The 17,097-nt window shown below is 30.5% G+C and overlaps 2 protein-coding genes across 2 annotated transcripts; both read right to left on the reverse strand.

The window, feature by feature from the left end:
• Nucleotides 1-63: 63 nt before the first annotated feature.
• LOC114750096 (probable 3-hydroxyisobutyryl-CoA hydrolase 2) lies at nucleotides 64-8,650 on the reverse strand. Its single transcript, XM_028938638.1, has 10 exons — nucleotides 8,579-8,650; nucleotides 3,415-3,483; nucleotides 3,117-3,180; nucleotides 2,733-2,812; nucleotides 2,556-2,645; nucleotides 2,116-2,200; nucleotides 1,589-1,674; nucleotides 929-1,030; nucleotides 295-336; nucleotides 64-189 (listed from the first exon to the last, which is right to left on the reverse strand). The coding sequence occupies exons 1-10, from the start codon at nucleotides 8,648-8,650 to the stop codon at nucleotides 64-66; spliced, it is 816 nt and encodes a 271-aa protein (XP_028794471.1).
• A 3,543-nt stretch (nucleotides 8,651-12,193) lies between these two features.
• On the reverse strand, nucleotides 12,194-15,852 carry LOC114750092 (probable 3-hydroxyisobutyryl-CoA hydrolase 2). Its single transcript, XM_028938634.1, has 9 exons — nucleotides 15,763-15,852; nucleotides 15,130-15,214; nucleotides 14,108-14,193; nucleotides 13,843-13,964; nucleotides 13,202-13,262; nucleotides 12,983-13,084; nucleotides 12,811-12,912; nucleotides 12,601-12,642; nucleotides 12,194-12,492 (listed from the first exon to the last, which is right to left on the reverse strand). Exons 1-9 carry the CDS (start codon nucleotides 15,850-15,852, stop codon nucleotides 12,367-12,369), a joined length of 816 nt encoding a protein of 271 aa, XP_028794467.1. The 3' UTR covers nucleotides 12,194-12,366.
• Between the last annotated feature and the right edge of the window lie 1,245 nt (nucleotides 15,853-17,097).

Below are 17,097 nucleotides of genomic sequence, written 5' to 3' on the forward strand. Positions count from 1 at the left end.
TTTTTTTCCCAGGCAAAAGGCTCTTGATTTGGATGCGCCGCAAGTATTGCAATGAGTTTCAATCTACAGCTTGCTGGTTATGTTTGATCTATGAGGAAGTTGCAGACACTCCCAATTCTCATCCTCAACATTTTCGAAGAATTGATTTACCATTTCTTCAGTAACCAGCTCCAGCTTTGGAGGATCCCACTAATCATAAGACACGAATTAAAGACAGAATTTGTGATGCCATTTTGCTGAGCCAAATGAAGATTATTGTGTGCGTGAGAGAGAGAGAGAGATTAGATGTCATACCGTAGGCTTGTTGTCGTTATCGAATAACTTAGCTCTTGAACCCTGTTATGCACAAAAGCACAAAGTTTTATAAAATTAAACGAAGACTAAGAAAATTAAAGCCAAGATTTTTCAGCAGATTTAAATAAAGTAGTAGATAATGTTTAACAATCAAAATTGTAGAGTGATATAATTTGTTCAATTCTAACCTCGTAGAAATCACTGCTGGTAGTTCTTCGTAAGAAATGGGAGGCAATATTGTAATCCCGGGAAAGGCATTGTTCAATCCTTTGCACTCTGCCTTCTCTCACCTAATCACGTCATTTCATTGTTTTGTAATTTTTTTATGTAGAGTACTATCTCTTGATCTTAATATAAGAGTTAATTGATTAATTTGAGTATAGTAAAAAAATTAGTTGATTTAATTATTTGTAATAAATATATGTTATCTTTTCTAAAATATCTTTCTTAATAAAATGTATTGGCTAAAACTATTATTATTATAAAGACTATTTTTTAAAAATAAATAAATATGAGAGACAAAATAGATTGAGATTTTATATTATAGATCAAAATTAAAATCAAACAAGTTTTTATATTAATAAGTGGAGTGAGTACTTTTTAATAACATAAACATATCCGAATATATACTTACGGATCTAAGCCATATCTTGAGGCCTGTAGGACAAGATCCGCGCATGTAATTTAATGCATCTTCGATCCACTTTGCTGCTCGGTCAACTTTTATTTCCTTTTCCTACCAAAATTATGACATTATTCAAATAAGGTACTAATTTTTGTTTGGAAAATCCTGATTTCAATCTTTTTTTTCTAAGAATGAAAAATGAACATTAAATTCAACTGTACGTACCAAGGATAGAACAATTCCTCCACGGTTCCTTTTGAGAAGCATCTGTTGATTGTGTCCAGTCTGTTTAATTTGTCAAAAGAATTTGGCTGTAATCACCGTATCTGACGAAATACTGGGAAAAGATTTAAGTACATGTACCAGGCACATTGGATAGTAAATTAACAAGAATTATTGAAGGATTGTTTGGCAAGGGATCTGACTAGCTATATGAAACAAAACAAAAAAAACCACAAAATTACCTCTTCAAAGGGCTGTCTTCCTCAATATGAGCTATTTCAGAAAACTTATCAATTACCTGCAACTTTAGTTTCTGTTGCACAGAGGAAAGTGACGTGAATTTTACTAGTAAACACATAATGTCACATTATTATAGGTTCAACTTGAGGATTAGAAGAGAATATTCAGGAGAGGAGGAGGAGCACAATAATGTTATATATTAATTACCTTGGAAGGGACGAAATGAGTAGCAAGGCCACATTTAACCATTTCTGCTCCATTCAAACGTCTTCCTGTTAATCCTAGATACTCCCCTATATATGCACACATATGAGATAAGCTGGAGAATCAAAATAAGTATCACAAATGCAATAAATTGCAGTGTTTTTGAAGTCAAATTGGACCGTTAAAGCAATCTAATTAAATTTTTTTATTCATATTTGTTTCCTAACATGAATTTTTTTAAGAAAGTAATAGTTATTAGGGCCATGAACGCAAAAGATCTAAGAGAAAGAAGAACAGCAATTGACCGAGTCCCGAATAGTGTGGTATAAAAAGAGAGGAAAATGTCATTTAAACTCGATATTATAAATTGTGCATGAATAATTAATTGATGAGGTCAAGAACATGTAAGAATGACAAAAATTATCACGTATGTGTATTTGCTTATATAGTTCTTATTACAACATTTTACTGTATATATAGAAATTGTCAAAATTTTATGTTGATGATGTACTCATAGATTAGAATATTACCAAAATAACCGGGAAGCCTTGAGAGAAAGTATGAAGCACCCACATCAGGAAAAAGTCCTATAGATGCTTCCCGCATTGCAAACACCTATTTATTAATTACACAAAAATGAAACAAGATTAGTCTAATGACCCGATATAAATGGAAGTGGTTTTAGTGCTCATCAAGTATGATAATAATATGCACCAAAATTTGGACCGTCCGCTTTTTTTTTATACTTTTTTAAAAGAATTATTTTAGTGCATACAAAATTTAAAATAAAGATAATTTGTTAATTGTCAATTTTTTCAAAAAAAGTCTATTTTTATTTAAAAATCAATTAAAAATTTTAAATCTATTAAAACCATATCTAAACAATGCAGATCTCATAACTTTTTTCCCTACATATTGAATATATGAGATCAAAGCGAATGTAAAAGAGAGGGAAAAAAAAGAAACATACAGTTCTCTCAGTGACAACTCTAAAGTTTGTGTTCATGGATAGACCAGCTCCTCCTCCCATGACCACTCCATTAACGAGAGACACCTTCATGTTATTAATTAAATCATTAAATGTTTCTTTTATATGATTATAAATTAAAAATGAAAATATATAATCTGGAAAGACTAGCAAGCTCACCACTGGTTTTTTGTAGGTTGCTATGAAATGATCTAATGTAAGTAGTTTCTTGTAAAAGATTGCAGAATAAGTCCAGTGTCCTATTTCAAATCACGCCATTATGTTAAACATGAACATCTTTGAACTTCGAATGAAGATTAATCACACACAGTACGGACACGAAATGCATATATACACACCAAATTTATTTTCCCTAAAATCTATTTACAATAATATGACCAATATATAATCTTTTATTGAATCATTTATTTTCCACGCTATTATACTAATTAAAAATCCAGTTATATATATATATATATATCCTGTTTTGATTAAAATATTAATCTAAATGTATAAAAATATGGTTATTTTTTATATTTAATTGAAATTAACCATTTTACCTACCAGCAATTGAAGAAGCGACTACCGATATCACATCACCACCAGCACAAAATCCTTTTCCATTAGCCTGTATCAAAATAAAATAGAAATGCTCTCTGTATAATTAATACAGCTTTTAATACAGGAGACATCAGTACAATATCAAAATTTTAAATATAATTTAATTAAGAAAATTCTATATATGTGTCATGGAGTTATATTTTTCTTAAAGCTTCTGTTACACCAGTATACGAAGTTTATTTATAAAATTTAAATAATGAAAGATAACGGTTAAGAAATCTTCAACTGCTCAGTTATTTACCTTTAAAATTATAAGGTTTACTGATGGGTCGTTCTCATGCAGCGTCAATCTCCCCTTCATCTGACTTACCTGCAAAAATAAAGTAGAAAATATCAAAATAATGTGTTGGGAGAAGACAGATGCTATATATATTTAGAGTAAAATACTATAACTCCCTTGCATTTTGTCTTAATTACACAGATCTCCCCTCTATTTTGAAAACATACACTTAAATCCAAACTGTTAACTCTGTTAAGAATATTTCAAAAAGATGTTTTTTAAATTCAAATTTATATTGAAATACTTTCTATTTGCTAAATTACCCTTCATAATACTAAATCCCAAAATCTTGGTTAAAACTATATCAAAAAATTTAAGATTTTCTCTTTTACCTTAATTTTATTTATTTTATTTTTGAAAATTGTTGCTTGTTTAATGTTTTTATTGTATTAGGCCAAAAATTAAGTAATCTAGTTAATGCAAACATAAATTTAAATGATTTCTATAAGTTTTCAAACTGGCATAATTTATATTATGTGATGAGAAAATAAGCATTCAAAATATTTTCTGGCCATTTAAAAAAAATCTTAATTTTCAATATTTCATAAGGAACTAAAATTATATAATTCTACAATATAATTGAAATTAAAATTTTTATAACATATTAAAAATTTTGAAAATACATGCATTATAATTATTTTTTGTTGTATCAAAAATTATTTTTTTTTAAAGATATACATGTTTAAACAACATTTATGTTAAATAGGGATATTTTGGTCAAAATAAAAATTTACAAGTCAAACTTAACAGTCAACTAACGGTTGGATGGATGGAAATTGAATTTTAAAAATATAAGGGAGGTTTGTGTAACATACATTTTAATTTGAAAAGAAGTTTATATATATTTTCAAAATAAAAAAGAGGTTTCTGTAATTTAAGTAAAATAGAGGGGTAGTCAATGTATTTTACTCATATATTTAACAGTAGAGAAGCTCGACCAATTAACCATTTCGTGATTGAGAGTATTCAGCTTGTGAGGCCTGTTTAGTATCACTTCCTTCACACAAGAATTTCCCACGAAAAGTACCTACACCACAAAAAATAAAAAGGCAATGGAGGAGTAAAAATTGAAAGATGTTTTATTAAAAATATAACAGAAAAATATTTTTTTTTCAAAAAAGGAATATGAAAATGTCTCTTGCTCAATACCTACATACAATTTTTCTAAGTAATATCGAATTTATTTCTCGTAACGAAAAATGAAAAGGCATTCAAAAGCCCCAATTATTGCCGAGCACATTTCCTTCACGAGATTGTTCTCCCTTCTATAAACTCTCTTCATATAAAAAATAATGAAGGAATTGAAAATATAAAAGTATAGGTATATGCAGCTCATTTCTAATTAAGGACTTGTTTGGAATGGTTTGTAAGTAGCTTTTCAAATAATGAAATATAGTGTAATTATATGAATAGAGTTTTGTTTCAAATTACATGAAACGTACTTATAAACATCTAAGTAAGCCAAGCAATGCCTTAATCTGTCTTCTCCCACCTCCCTCCCTCTCCCATAAAGTATTGCAATTTCTATCATCAAGTGTAAAATCCTAAACGAAGAGATTTTTTGGACCTTGAATCCTAAACTAACAAAGAGATACTTCATGCTATTCTTAATATAAAAGCTAATTACATTGTTTATTTTCAATCAAAGAGCAAGAAAGTGATACCTGGTCTGCTTCTCTCACAAGGCTTACCGTCAAAGCCATATTTCTGAAAATGACTCACAAATTCTCAGCTAAGACTGAACGAGAAAGTGAAGAACTCTACCATAACAAGTAATAATGCATACGGTTATAGGGATCTCGTGTGTGTGTGTGTAATATAATGTTTAGGAATATCGGTTCTTAACTTGTGGAGGGAATGTGACCACGCGTTCACAAAAAATTAGCATGTGACTCTGCTTGAAGTTAAATAGTGAAGGGTGCCTCATTGGCTCCAATTATTATTTTTACCAGAACATAATTGTTAAACTTAACTTTTCATTATTGCTTATTGGCATTAGTTATAAAAGTTATACTCCCTCCGTTCCTTATTATAAGAGACATTTGATGTTTATGGCATGTTCTTATATATAAGAGACACTTAAAAGTTGTCTCTACTTTTTTGTGTTGATTTTCTATTTTACCCATATTTATTATCTCCAACTCACACTCTCTCTCCCTCCCACTTCTCTTTCTTTTAATAATTTAATTGTTCTCTCTCATGCTCTCTCTCCTTATTAATGAGGATATTTTTAGAAAAAAAGTATACTTTTTACACATTAATTGTTCTTAACCAATTTTAACTGTTTTTTTTATCAATGTATTTCGGTTATTTGTCTCTCATAATAAGAAACGGAGGGAGTATTATTTAGTCAAGCCAATAATTAAGGATATAGAAGTTTGATGGCGCTGATTTTGACGGAGTTCGAAATTAAATTTAGCCATTCAAAATGTCACCACATCTAAGATAAATTCATAGAAATAAGGAAGAATCTCATAAAAACAAGGGAGAATTACAATCAAATCCTAAAGAAAAAACATAATTACTAGAAAATTTAAATAATAACTTAAGTAGTCTTTAATAATAAATTCTAGAGTAGAAAATAACAACTTCTAACTTGTTATTGGGATTTTTTGGTAGTTATTTTCCTTCATTAAGACTTTATTATAATTATCACTAAAAACAAGAAGTTGGAAAATACAAAATTCTAAGTAAAGAATTCTTACAAAAAACTATTATTATTTGTAAGTCCAATATTATTAAAACCTATTAAAATATTGTTATTTGAAATGTGTAACATCCCATTTTTTTAAGGGAAAATCCCAAAAAAGGTCCTTGGAATATGGGAAATGCCAGATTGGGTCCTTAAATTTCAAAAATGACAGAATGGGTCATTGACCCAATCTGTCATTTGTGAAATTCAGGCGAATTGACATTTTTGCCCTCATTTATTCATTCACTACAATGATTCAAGGAATCACTATAAGAGTTTAGGTGTTACCTAGATTCGTATAACGAATAACTATTCACTTTTTCATAGTCAAGTGTCTTGTTATTAACTACAACTAATGTTGTAATCACTAGAACAATGTAAGCATTACCTAGATTTGTGTAACGAATAACTACTCATTTTTTCATAGTCAGGTATCTTATTACTGTCAGGTACCTTATTATTAACTACAATGAATCTTGTAATCACTAGAACAGTATAAGCGTTACCTAGATTTGTTTAGAGAATAACTACTCACTTTTGCTCAGGGGTAAAAATGTCAATTCGCCTGAATTTCACAAATGACAGATTGGGTCAATGACCCATTCTGTCATTTTCGAAATTTAAGGGCCCAATCTGGGATTTGGTATATTCCAAGGGCTTTTTCTGGGATTTTTCCTTTTTTTAATTTATGTTTTTTTTATTTGTTTGGGGACTTAGTACGGGTAGTGTTATATATATAAAAAATTTTTATAAAATAAAAGAGAAGGGAAACAATATATTTAGATGTAAAGATTAAATAGAAAATAAGAATCTGAAATAATTAAAGAGAGCTATGTATAAATATTTAAAGATAAATAAAAGGAGGATAAAATATTTAAAAATATTATATTTAGGAAAGAATGGTTTAAATTTTAAATTACCATATCTGATAGGATTTTGATAATAATAAGAATAGTAAGCAAGATCAGATGAGATATAGAAATATAAGATTATATTAAAAAAAATTAATTTGAATTTTATAAGTTTTAGGGATATATTTTAGAAACCTAAAACCTACTCCTACTCCCATCTAATATCCTTATCAGCCGCCATACTCCCAAAAACCCTTCTCTTTTCTTACTTCTTCTAAATACATTCACGTTGCCACAAGCTCTGGACGGCTTTTGGGAGATCTCACGCAGGTGTGAACTTGCTCCTTCTCTTATTCTCTTTTATTGATTTCCTCTCTCCCATTGTCTTTCCCTCACGTCTCTCTTTCTTTTTTTGTGTCTAATCATCCTTCCTCATGTCAGAAGCATCTCACGCACATGGTCACATATAGATACATATATTAGTAGGTAGAGGGGAGTGGTCACACACACACATGCCACACGTACACACACACGCACGAATTGGTAGGTACGGAGGAATAGGATGCACTTGAATAAACAAATTAAATAAATTTTTGATGGTGATATACTTGAATTAAAAGTAATAATGTCTAGATATGTTGTCAAAGTTTGAGTGAACTCTGTTATTTTAGTCTTCAGCATTTTCTTTGGTCTTGGATAATTTCTTTCTTCAACCCATAGTTATAGGTACCTACACAATATGAGACTGGTTTAATTTAGAATCTGAAGGCTTAAGAAATTCTAAGAAGACCGCAAGACTTTCATATAATTAGTTATCATAGTGAGCTAAATAAATTATAATGGAATATGAATCTAGAAGAAGCTGTACGTTTCCATGGGGTAATACTAAGGCTTTAGGATAGTTTTAAAGAAATTAGGTTTTAATAGTTCAAAACTGTATGTTAATATTATACATGTGATTTTTGTAGCCTCTTACGGAGAACATTGATTGTTGGAAAATTGCTATTTGAATCCTTGTAGCTAAAGGATAACAGGTAACGTGAATTCTATTCATCTTACTTACTGGTGACTCCTACGAGTTCCTTTCAAAGCATGAAAATTTATGAGGATGATTTGATTATCGTTTTACGAAAAGATTTATTAGGAATTATGGCAACCTTTTATAGATTTTAAATTAGCCTTGTGGGACTTTATTTTGTTGAAGAGGAAATTCTTGTTGGAACTTTAGGAGGTGGATGAGAGGACCATGTTTGCCATAGTGAGTGGTCCAACTTAGAATTATTTATTTACTATTTATCATTTATTATTTATTAATTATTATTTTTAGTTATCTGTGTTGGTTGTGGAAACTTATATGGTGCTGTGGCAAACCATACTGAATGAGCATGAAATTGTGAAATATCGTCTTGTGTGTTATAGTTGAGAATGTCATATATAAATTGAATAGCTATGGATGTGAATATGATAAATTACTATGAATTGTGATTGGATAATATTCTGGGGAGGAGATTGTGCAGAAGCATATGATATTGTGACCACGTGGTAGGCCGCCATATGGCGCTCTATGGCTGGCCCATATTACCAGGGCAGTAACCCTGGGCTTGCGACACTCCAGAGGTATCCCAGGGTAGTAACCCTTTCTGGAGGAACCCATGGCCCTTGTGTGCTCTGTCGACTTTGGCCGGTCCGCATCACACTTGTGGGAAGCTTGTGAGAGTCAGTTATGACGTGGGTAGCAATTAGCCCATGGGTTCAGTCGGCAGTTATAAGGAGGTTATAAGGTGGAACTGGAAATTTAATGTATTGTGATAATGTGACAACTATGCTGCATTTTATTTAGTTTGAATATTATGACCTAATGTGATCTTGAATGATATGTCTGTCTGCGTGCTATTCGTATGCTATTGGTAACTATTGATTTTGAACTGTTAGTCCTACTTGGCACCTCGTAAGGGTACTGGTAGGTAAGGTGGGTAGAATTTATGTTACTGAGACAGTGGTCTCATTCCGTTACTTCACCAATTTCAGGTGAGAGCAGCAGGGGAGATGCAGCGGGGAAGGCACTGTAAGCGTGAGGTCACTTACACTAGTGACTGCGCTTCGATTCTAAAATTTATGTTTGGTTTACGTTTAATTGCCACCTAGGAGCCATGATGTTCTTTAAACTGTTATTGGCTTATTTTAGACTTGTTATTACTACTAGAGTGTTTTGCTTCTTTAGCTATGGATATTTTTATTGATTGCTTTAGGGGCCTTAGACCCACAACTGAACATTGCGGCAATTGCATCTGAATAAGTAGGTCATTTAGTTATGCCTTTCTTGTGATTTATTTTATATCATGTCTATGTTAACCAGGTATGTTGGGGATTTAAATAACCATGTTAGGGGTTAAGCTTTTTTTTTTTCTAACATGGTTAAGGTGAAGTAGTAAGTATGATATTTTTTATAACCATGATATGTGCTTGGGTATGGTATCTCTTTTTATATATCATGGTTATTTAGCGAACTAAAACAAAAGTTAAGATTCTTCTTTTATGTACCTTAGTAAACACACGCATGTGCTACTTGTATGTTTAAGTATGGCATAGCTTTATATTGGATATTACAAAATGGGTCTTTAAAGACAAATTTAAAGTCTGTTACTTAAAAATCACATGTACTCATTTCTATTTACAATAAAAAAAAATGATGATTTGGTCTAAAATATAAATCATTTAAAGAGTAGTTAATGTTTAATTATCATTTAATTTTTAATAAATTAGTTAAAGTGAATTTGAGTATGGTCCCATTACCTATGGGTCCTACTTTTGTCTTTTTCTTCGCAAACGCCTCTTTAGCGGTCCTTTTTTAAGCCAACCTTTAATTGTCCTTTTAATTACTTTATCTCAAAGTCCTAGCCTTCTAGATGCTTCACAACCTCTTTTTTTGAAAAAAAAATTTGGCATTCAAAACCGGACCGGTTTGGCGTCACTTTTAAGAAAAACGAGAGAGGGAAAAAAATAATAATAAAGTGCATATATATCAATTATTTTAAATAAAAACCATATTTAAAATAATAAACACGCTGTTGGCTTATCTCCCCAGCACCAGATCATAAATGCTTGCTTGTAAACCATTTGTGTAGTCACGTCACCTTCAAGGATCTACTTTACGTCTCTTTTACTGACCTCTTATTGACCTTTTTTCTTTTTTTGGGAACTGAACTCATCTTACCCGCTTTTGGCTAAACAAATCATCTTTCAGATAAATTAACGGTCCAAACTTATCCGCATCTGCTAATTGTAGGCAAGGTGAGATAGTTGGCCGGAAAATTTAACTTTTTCTCTATCTAAACAGGAATCGAAGCCCACGCGTCAGTTAAAAGAGGATGATCCCTTGCCAATTTTATTTCAAAGCCCTTGCCTCGTACATTTCTTTCGGAAAACTTGGCATTAACCCCTTGTTTGGACTTAGAGAAAATTAGAGAGGAGAAAAAACTAAAGAGGAAAATATGAGGAGAAACAAGCTTTCTCTTATTTGGATAGAAGAGAAAATGTAGGAGGAAGGAAAAGTAGAGGAGAAAATAAAGTGGGCTTCATACCTTATTTTCTCTCCATATATAGAGAGATTTAGGAAGGAAAACAAGACTTCCATGACTGCCCCTCTTCTCTTTTTCTCTCCATATTTATTTTTTTATTATGTTTAAAAAGTTATTCACTTTTTTTTATCTTAAAACAATATTTTTATTAAATAATTTGGTTTTAAAATATAATAATCTGAAAATATATACAAACCAAATAACTTGATTTTAAATTACTTGATGATGCTAATGGTAGTATAATTTTCCTATTCTAATATTTAATTTAATTTAATTGTAAATATGATATATTTTGATAAAGACATTTTAATCATTTAGATATATGCTAATTTTCTTTCCTTTTTATTTTCTCTCATCCATCCAAACAAGAGGGATGATCACAACTTCCCTCCAGTTTTTCCTTTTCTCTATTTTCTCTCCTCTCATTTTTTTTTTTCCTCTCAACTTTTCTTCCCATCCATCCAAGCAGAGCATAAAAGTCAGACCTGTTTGATGACATTACTTTCAAGAACGCTTGCATCAGGCCCATGGCTCCTCCCTCACGATGGGTACAGGGATTCCAGTAATAATAAATATGTAAAAATTAAATATTATTTTTCGAAATATGTCCTTAAAGAAGAGTAAGAAATATAATTAATAACTGAAAAAAGAAAAAAGAGAACATAATATGGGATGCATAATGGTGGGAAAGAAGAGAGAAAGCTTGGGAGTTACCGGAAGGAGCTGCGTAAGAAAAGATGATTCAGAATCCATCCGCCCTTTAACCTAAATTTTAACGGTGTTCAATTTTGAATTAACTGTTTTAAACTGGGAGAATTACGAAGAGGTCTTAAGACAGAAATTTAATTACTACAAAGTTCTAATGAGCCTGAATCTGTTATTATTTTCTAGTTTAAAACTTGTTATTATTTACTTTTCACTTGTTAATGGATTCTAAAGTAATTAAATTCTTTTCTTGTACCTAATTGTAATTCTCCCTTTTAAATTTTAATGGAAGAAAGTTTAAGAGTGAAAAAAAGAGAGGCTAAGCTAATGGATTTGAAACTGAGATAAATTAAACTATGAAGATTTTCAAATAAATAAACAAAATGTTTTAAGATTCCTCGAAGATAATGTCAAATTTCATCTTAAGAACAATTTTATATGTAGTATTTTGGTAAATAACTCCCACCCTACAGTATTTTGGTTTTTTTTTTTGGGGTTACTGTTTGCAGTGGCTTCGTAAGAATACCCGGTTATGTGTATATACCTATTAAAGTCAGGGAGGTTTTCATATATATATATATATATTTTCGTCTTTTAATATTTTCAGAGTCACTTTGAAGCAATCAATACTGCGTCTGTGATTTCTTGCAGATATGGCGAGTCTTCCACATACCACAGCTCGCTTTGGAGGCAACAAGGTGTATATAGTCACACACGAACTGAATTAAAGAAAGCATCTTTTTTCTTTTTTCTTTTTGTTGTGATAAGCACACAAAATGACTTGAATTAATTATTTTTTAAGAAAATAAGGAATAGTGGGCTTGCTTGCTCAGACTCGGCATAAAGGCTTTAACAGTTTCACCCTTAAAAAATTATAGAAATTTCATCTGAGCTTGCGACTCCATGTCCAATAATAATTAAGAAGTCCATGCTATATTTTGCAACATTATAAACCAAAACAAGACTAAAATAATAAACAAAACACGCAAGACATTGATCATTTAATTCCCAAATATTACATATAGGTCCTTTTCCGTATAAAAGGCCTCTCCATTTCCATGCCATAACTATTCCACATGGCTTCAGTCTACAGCTTGCAGGGTAAGTTTGACCTACGAGGAAGGTGCAGACGCTCCCAATTCTCATCCTCAACCTCCCTGAAGTACCGATCTACCATTTCTTCACTAACCAGCTCCAACTTTGGAGGATCCCACTAATCAAAACACCAAAACACAAATAAAAGCAACCAACATTGTCATGCAATATTATAAGCAGAATCAAATATTGAAAACTGAAGCCTATATCTTTCTCTCTGTCTTACCATAGCCTTGTTGTCCTTATCAAACAGCTTTGCTCTTGAACCCTGCAAGACAATACGAGCTTTGTAAAGGTCTGTTCAAATTAAATGAAGCTTGCCACAATAGAATATAATTATGATAGATTGATGCTTTCAATTATGAGCAGTGAAGAGGACAGTTCAACAGTTAAAACTACACCACGTTAATGGCATTTTTTGTCAAATAGTTCTGACCTCGTAGAAATCATTGCTGACAGTTCTTCGTAGGGAATGGCAGCTAATGTTGTAGTCCCGATTAAGGCATTGTTCAATGCTTTGTACTCTGCCTTCTCTCACCTAATCACATTAATTTGTAAGTTTTGAATGTAATTTCCAATGATATATACATCTTAGTTAATATACTCACTGATCTAAGCCATATCTTGAGGCTTGTAGGACAGGATCCACGCATGTAATTTAATGCATCTGCAATCCACTTTTCTGTTCCATTCACTTCTATTTCCTTTTCCTGCGAAAATTATGTCATTATTCAAATAAGATATTAATTCTTGTCTGACGAGAAATCCTGATTTTAATTTTTTTTTTCTGAGAATGAAAAATGAACATCAAATTCAACTATGCGTACCAATGATAGAACAATTTCCTCAACAGTTCCTTTTGAGAAGCATTTGTTGATTGTGTCCAGTCTGTTAGTAAACTAACAAGAACTGATGAAATATTGTTTGGCAAGGGAATGACTATATACAATATTCCCTCTCTTTTTTTTGCGACTTTTTATAATGGTTCTGTACAGCCATATGGTTGATTTCATTAACAATGATCCTAAGCATTTGAAATATATATACACAAACCAAAGGAAGAAAATCAAACAAATGAGAAAAATACACACGCACGCACACACGCACATATATAATACTCCTCCGGTTCTTAATATAGAATCTAATTTTTGAGTTGGTTTTGGTCCCAAATATAAGACCCATTTCTCATATTTATTAATTTTCTCTAAATTATCTATATGGATACTCCCTCAGCCATAATCAAGTAGAAGAGGGAGAGGGGTTATTAAGAAAAATGATTATGGTGTTTTAGGAAAAATGTGTCACTGTTCTTGTAATTAACTAACTTACCTAAATTCCTTAATATAATCAAATTAGTTAAACGGGTCTTATATTAAAGACCGAAAGAGTATCATCTATTGTTATGTCTCAGGCTTAAGCTACGAGAAAAGGGCGTGTACATTAAGAAACAGAATAACCATAAAATTACCTCTTCAAGGGGCTGCCTTCCTTAAGATAAACTATTTCAGTAAATTTATCAATTAATGCCGTAATTGTTGAACTATCTGAAGTTGTCACGGAGTATAGGGCTTTTTCCAGCAAATTTAGCTTCTGTTGCGTAGGAGAAAGAGGGCGATGTGAATTTTACTATTTATAATGCATAATGTCACACTGTTATAATTTCAAGTTGTGGAAGAGAAAATCTATGAGAGGTGGATGATGATACAACGTTATAAACAGATATATACACACACCTTGGAGGGGACAAAATGAGTCGCTAAGCCACATTTAAACATTTCTGCTCCATTCAAACGCCTTCCTGTTAATCCTAGGTACTCCCCTATATATGATGTGATGCAAATTGGAGAATCGGGATAAGTATAGTTGCTTGTTATCAAGATATTTTTCTACTTGGAATTGTAAAGAGTAAATGTCGATAATAATGTATTAGATTAGAGGGATAATCAATCTGCAAGTTCTCATGGTTTTGCCAATTTTCAAATTAGATTATTATACTTTCATTTGTTTTTAATTTGGTCTTTACAGTTTTTTTTTCTTTTTATCATATCCTTATAATTTTACTGAATTTTTAATCGGGTCCCTATATTTTCTTAATTTGATTTAATCTAAATTAAAATTAGTTAAATGATAATAGTGAAATATAAAATAAAAATAATAAATTTTAATTAATAATTATTTAATTATAAAAATAATTAATATAATTAATTAATTTGACTAAATAATTATACATTAATTGAACTTACGTTCTGTTTTTAGAAAATTTTACAATCAGCGAGCCTTCACATTTCATTTTACTATGTTGGTCTCAGAGCATCTACTCTGTCATCCTGTAATAGTTAAAAAAAAAAGAACTTGCCTGATAAGCTTCATCTTCCATTATTCTCGTGAATTTAGGGTGGATCATAGCTATTTTTTATATCTGGATCTGCTAAATCCGCTACCCTTTATGAACAAATTAAAACGTAGAACAAAGAGTATCATCTAAAACTTTTCATTGAAATTTTCCATACCTTGAATTGATGCGCCTTCTTCATCCTGTTTTAGGAGCAACTTAGTATTTTTTTAAGTTTATATTTTAGTATTTGCTCTCCTAAATAATTATAACTTTTAGGATACTCTTTAATATATATATATATATCATCTTCTTTGGATCCTTGTCTCCAATTTTCTCATTAAAAAACTATAACTATTTAATTAAAAATTAGTTAAAACTACAGGGATTTTCAGATTAATTATCCCTAAATTAGAATATTACCAAAATGGCCAGGAAGCCTGGAGAGAAAATATGAAGCACCCACATCTGGGGAGAGTCCTATTGATGCTTCTGGCATAGCAAACACCTATTAATTAAATAAACGATATAAGATTAGTGTAATGATTCAATACGAGACTCAATATTACTAACTAGTTACTATTTATTAATTATTAATAATTTGTATGATAGCCAATGGAATTTGTGTACTGCTTAAAAGAAATTATGAATAATACAACTTTTTGATCCTCATGAATAGTACAGCTGAATTTTGTTGAAAAGTTGAAATTAGTTTCTCCTTTTGTTCTTATAATGCATACTGAGTCATTCTTGACTCATTCACTAATTAATGTAAGTTAACTTAAGTACTAAAATTTTCTTAAAATTGAATCATTTATCCTTTATACGTCTCCCTTACAATCATTAAATATTTTCATTTTAAAAAATAACTCATTAAATACTGTAAAAAAATAATAACATATTTTTATAGGAATTATTTATTTAGAATTTAATAATTTTAAACTTCTTTCTGTGAAATTCTTTCTAATATTTAAGACAATTACGTGCTTCTAAAACATGTCCCATAAATAAAATCAAAGAGAGCATGTAAGAGAGAAGAAAAAAGATGAAGCATACAGTTCTTTCAGTGACAACTCTAAAATTTGTGTTCATGGATAGACCGGCGCCTCCTCCCATAACCACTCCATTAATGAGAGACACCTTCATATTATTAATTGAACCAATAAATGTCTCTTTTACTATACGATTAGAAATTAAAAATGAAAATATATAATCTGAGGGGAGACTAGCAAGCTCACCACTGGCTTTTTGTAGGTTGCTATCAAATGATCTAATGTAAGTTGTTTCTTGTAAAAGCTTGCTGGGTAAGTCCAGTGTCCTATTTCCAATCACACCATTATGTTGAACATGAACATCTTTGAACTTTAATTTGAAGATTAATCACACACGGACAGGCAATGTATATATACACACCAAATTTATTTTCCATAAAATATATTAATAATATAATATTAAAGAAATTGAAGGAGCCTAACATTAAAAATCGAAATATTAAATTATCAAAATATTTAAAGCAAAATGAAAAATAAGCATAACATATTTTAGTTCACAACCTCAGGGAAAATAAATATTTAAAACGTCCAAAATCAGGTTGATAACACGAGTAACATACTGATAAAATGCTCTTTTAATTAATTCTCTCTTTACCAAGTAATTTGAGTTCCCATAATTATTTTGTGGTGTTGGATTAGTTTTTTGAAAGTAATTTTATAATATTTAAGATGCATTTTATCTCAATTTGCACAAAAACACTTTTTTAAGTGCTTTTTAAAATGTCAAACTCTTCAATCTGTTCTTCCATTAAATACCATCAATAAATCAACGCTGCTATTTCTGATTGCTTGTTATTTAAATAAATTAATATATCAATATATATATGATAACATCAAGTATTCATAAGATATGAACTTATTAATTTTTCACACTTCATAAAATATATGAGAGTGTCTAATCTAAAACGAGAACACATTTAAGTTTTCTCTTTTCAACTACCAAGTTGTTCAACAAAGGTATGATGATTGATAAAGGAAAATGTATAATATTTTTACAACAATATGATCAATATATAATTTTTTTGTTGCTATAAAATTTTATTGAACCATGTATTTCCACGTTATTATATAAATAAAAATCCGGTTCTATCTTGTTTAACATTTAATATAAATTATAAAAATATGGTTTTTTTTTTATCTTTTATTGAAACTAAACATCTCGCCGACCTGCAATTGAAGAAGTGACCGCCGATATCACGTCACCGCCAGCACAATAAGCTTTTCCATTAGCCTGTATCGAAGTAAAATAGAAATGCGCGTGCAAGACATCAGTACGATATCAAAATTTTAAATAATTAATTTATAAATGTAGATAATTAGTTAACAGTAATAAATAGAT

Source organism: Neltuma alba, unplaced genomic scaffold (assembly GCF_004799145.2).
Source record: "Neltuma alba isolate B1F8T4 unplaced genomic scaffold, ASM479914v2 tig00006323_pilon, whole genome shotgun sequence".
In the NCBI taxonomy this organism is placed as follows: domain Eukaryota; kingdom Viridiplantae; phylum Streptophyta; class Magnoliopsida; order Fabales; family Fabaceae; genus Neltuma; species Neltuma alba.

Excerpts from the sequence above, each read along its gene's own strand:
- LOC114750092 (XM_028938634.1), bottom strand. The coding sequence starts at position 15,852 with ATGAAGGTGTCTCTCATTAATGGAGTGGTTATGGGAGGAGGCGCCGGT. Across the intron at positions 14,194-15,129 it reads CAGGCTTCCTGGCCATTTTG|GGGAGTACCTAGGATTAACA; the intron begins GTAATATTCTAA and ends CATCATATATAG. Across the intron at positions 13,085-13,201 it reads AGGAAATTGTTCTATCATTG|GAAAAGGAAATAGAAGTGAA; the intron begins GTACGCATAGTT and ends TAATTTTCGCAG.
- LOC114750096 (XM_028938638.1), bottom strand. The coding sequence starts at position 8,650 with ATGGGTTCCTCCAGAAAGGGTTACTACCCTGGGATACCTCTGGAGTGT. Across the intron at positions 2,646-2,732 it reads CAACCTACAAAAAACCAGTG|ATGAAGGTGTCTCTCGTTAA; the intron begins GTGAGCTTGCTA and ends TTAATTAATAAC. Across the intron at positions 2,201-2,555 it reads GAGTTGTCACTGAGAGAACT|GTGTTTGCAATGCGGGAAGC; the intron begins GTATGTTTCTTT and ends ATTAATAAATAG.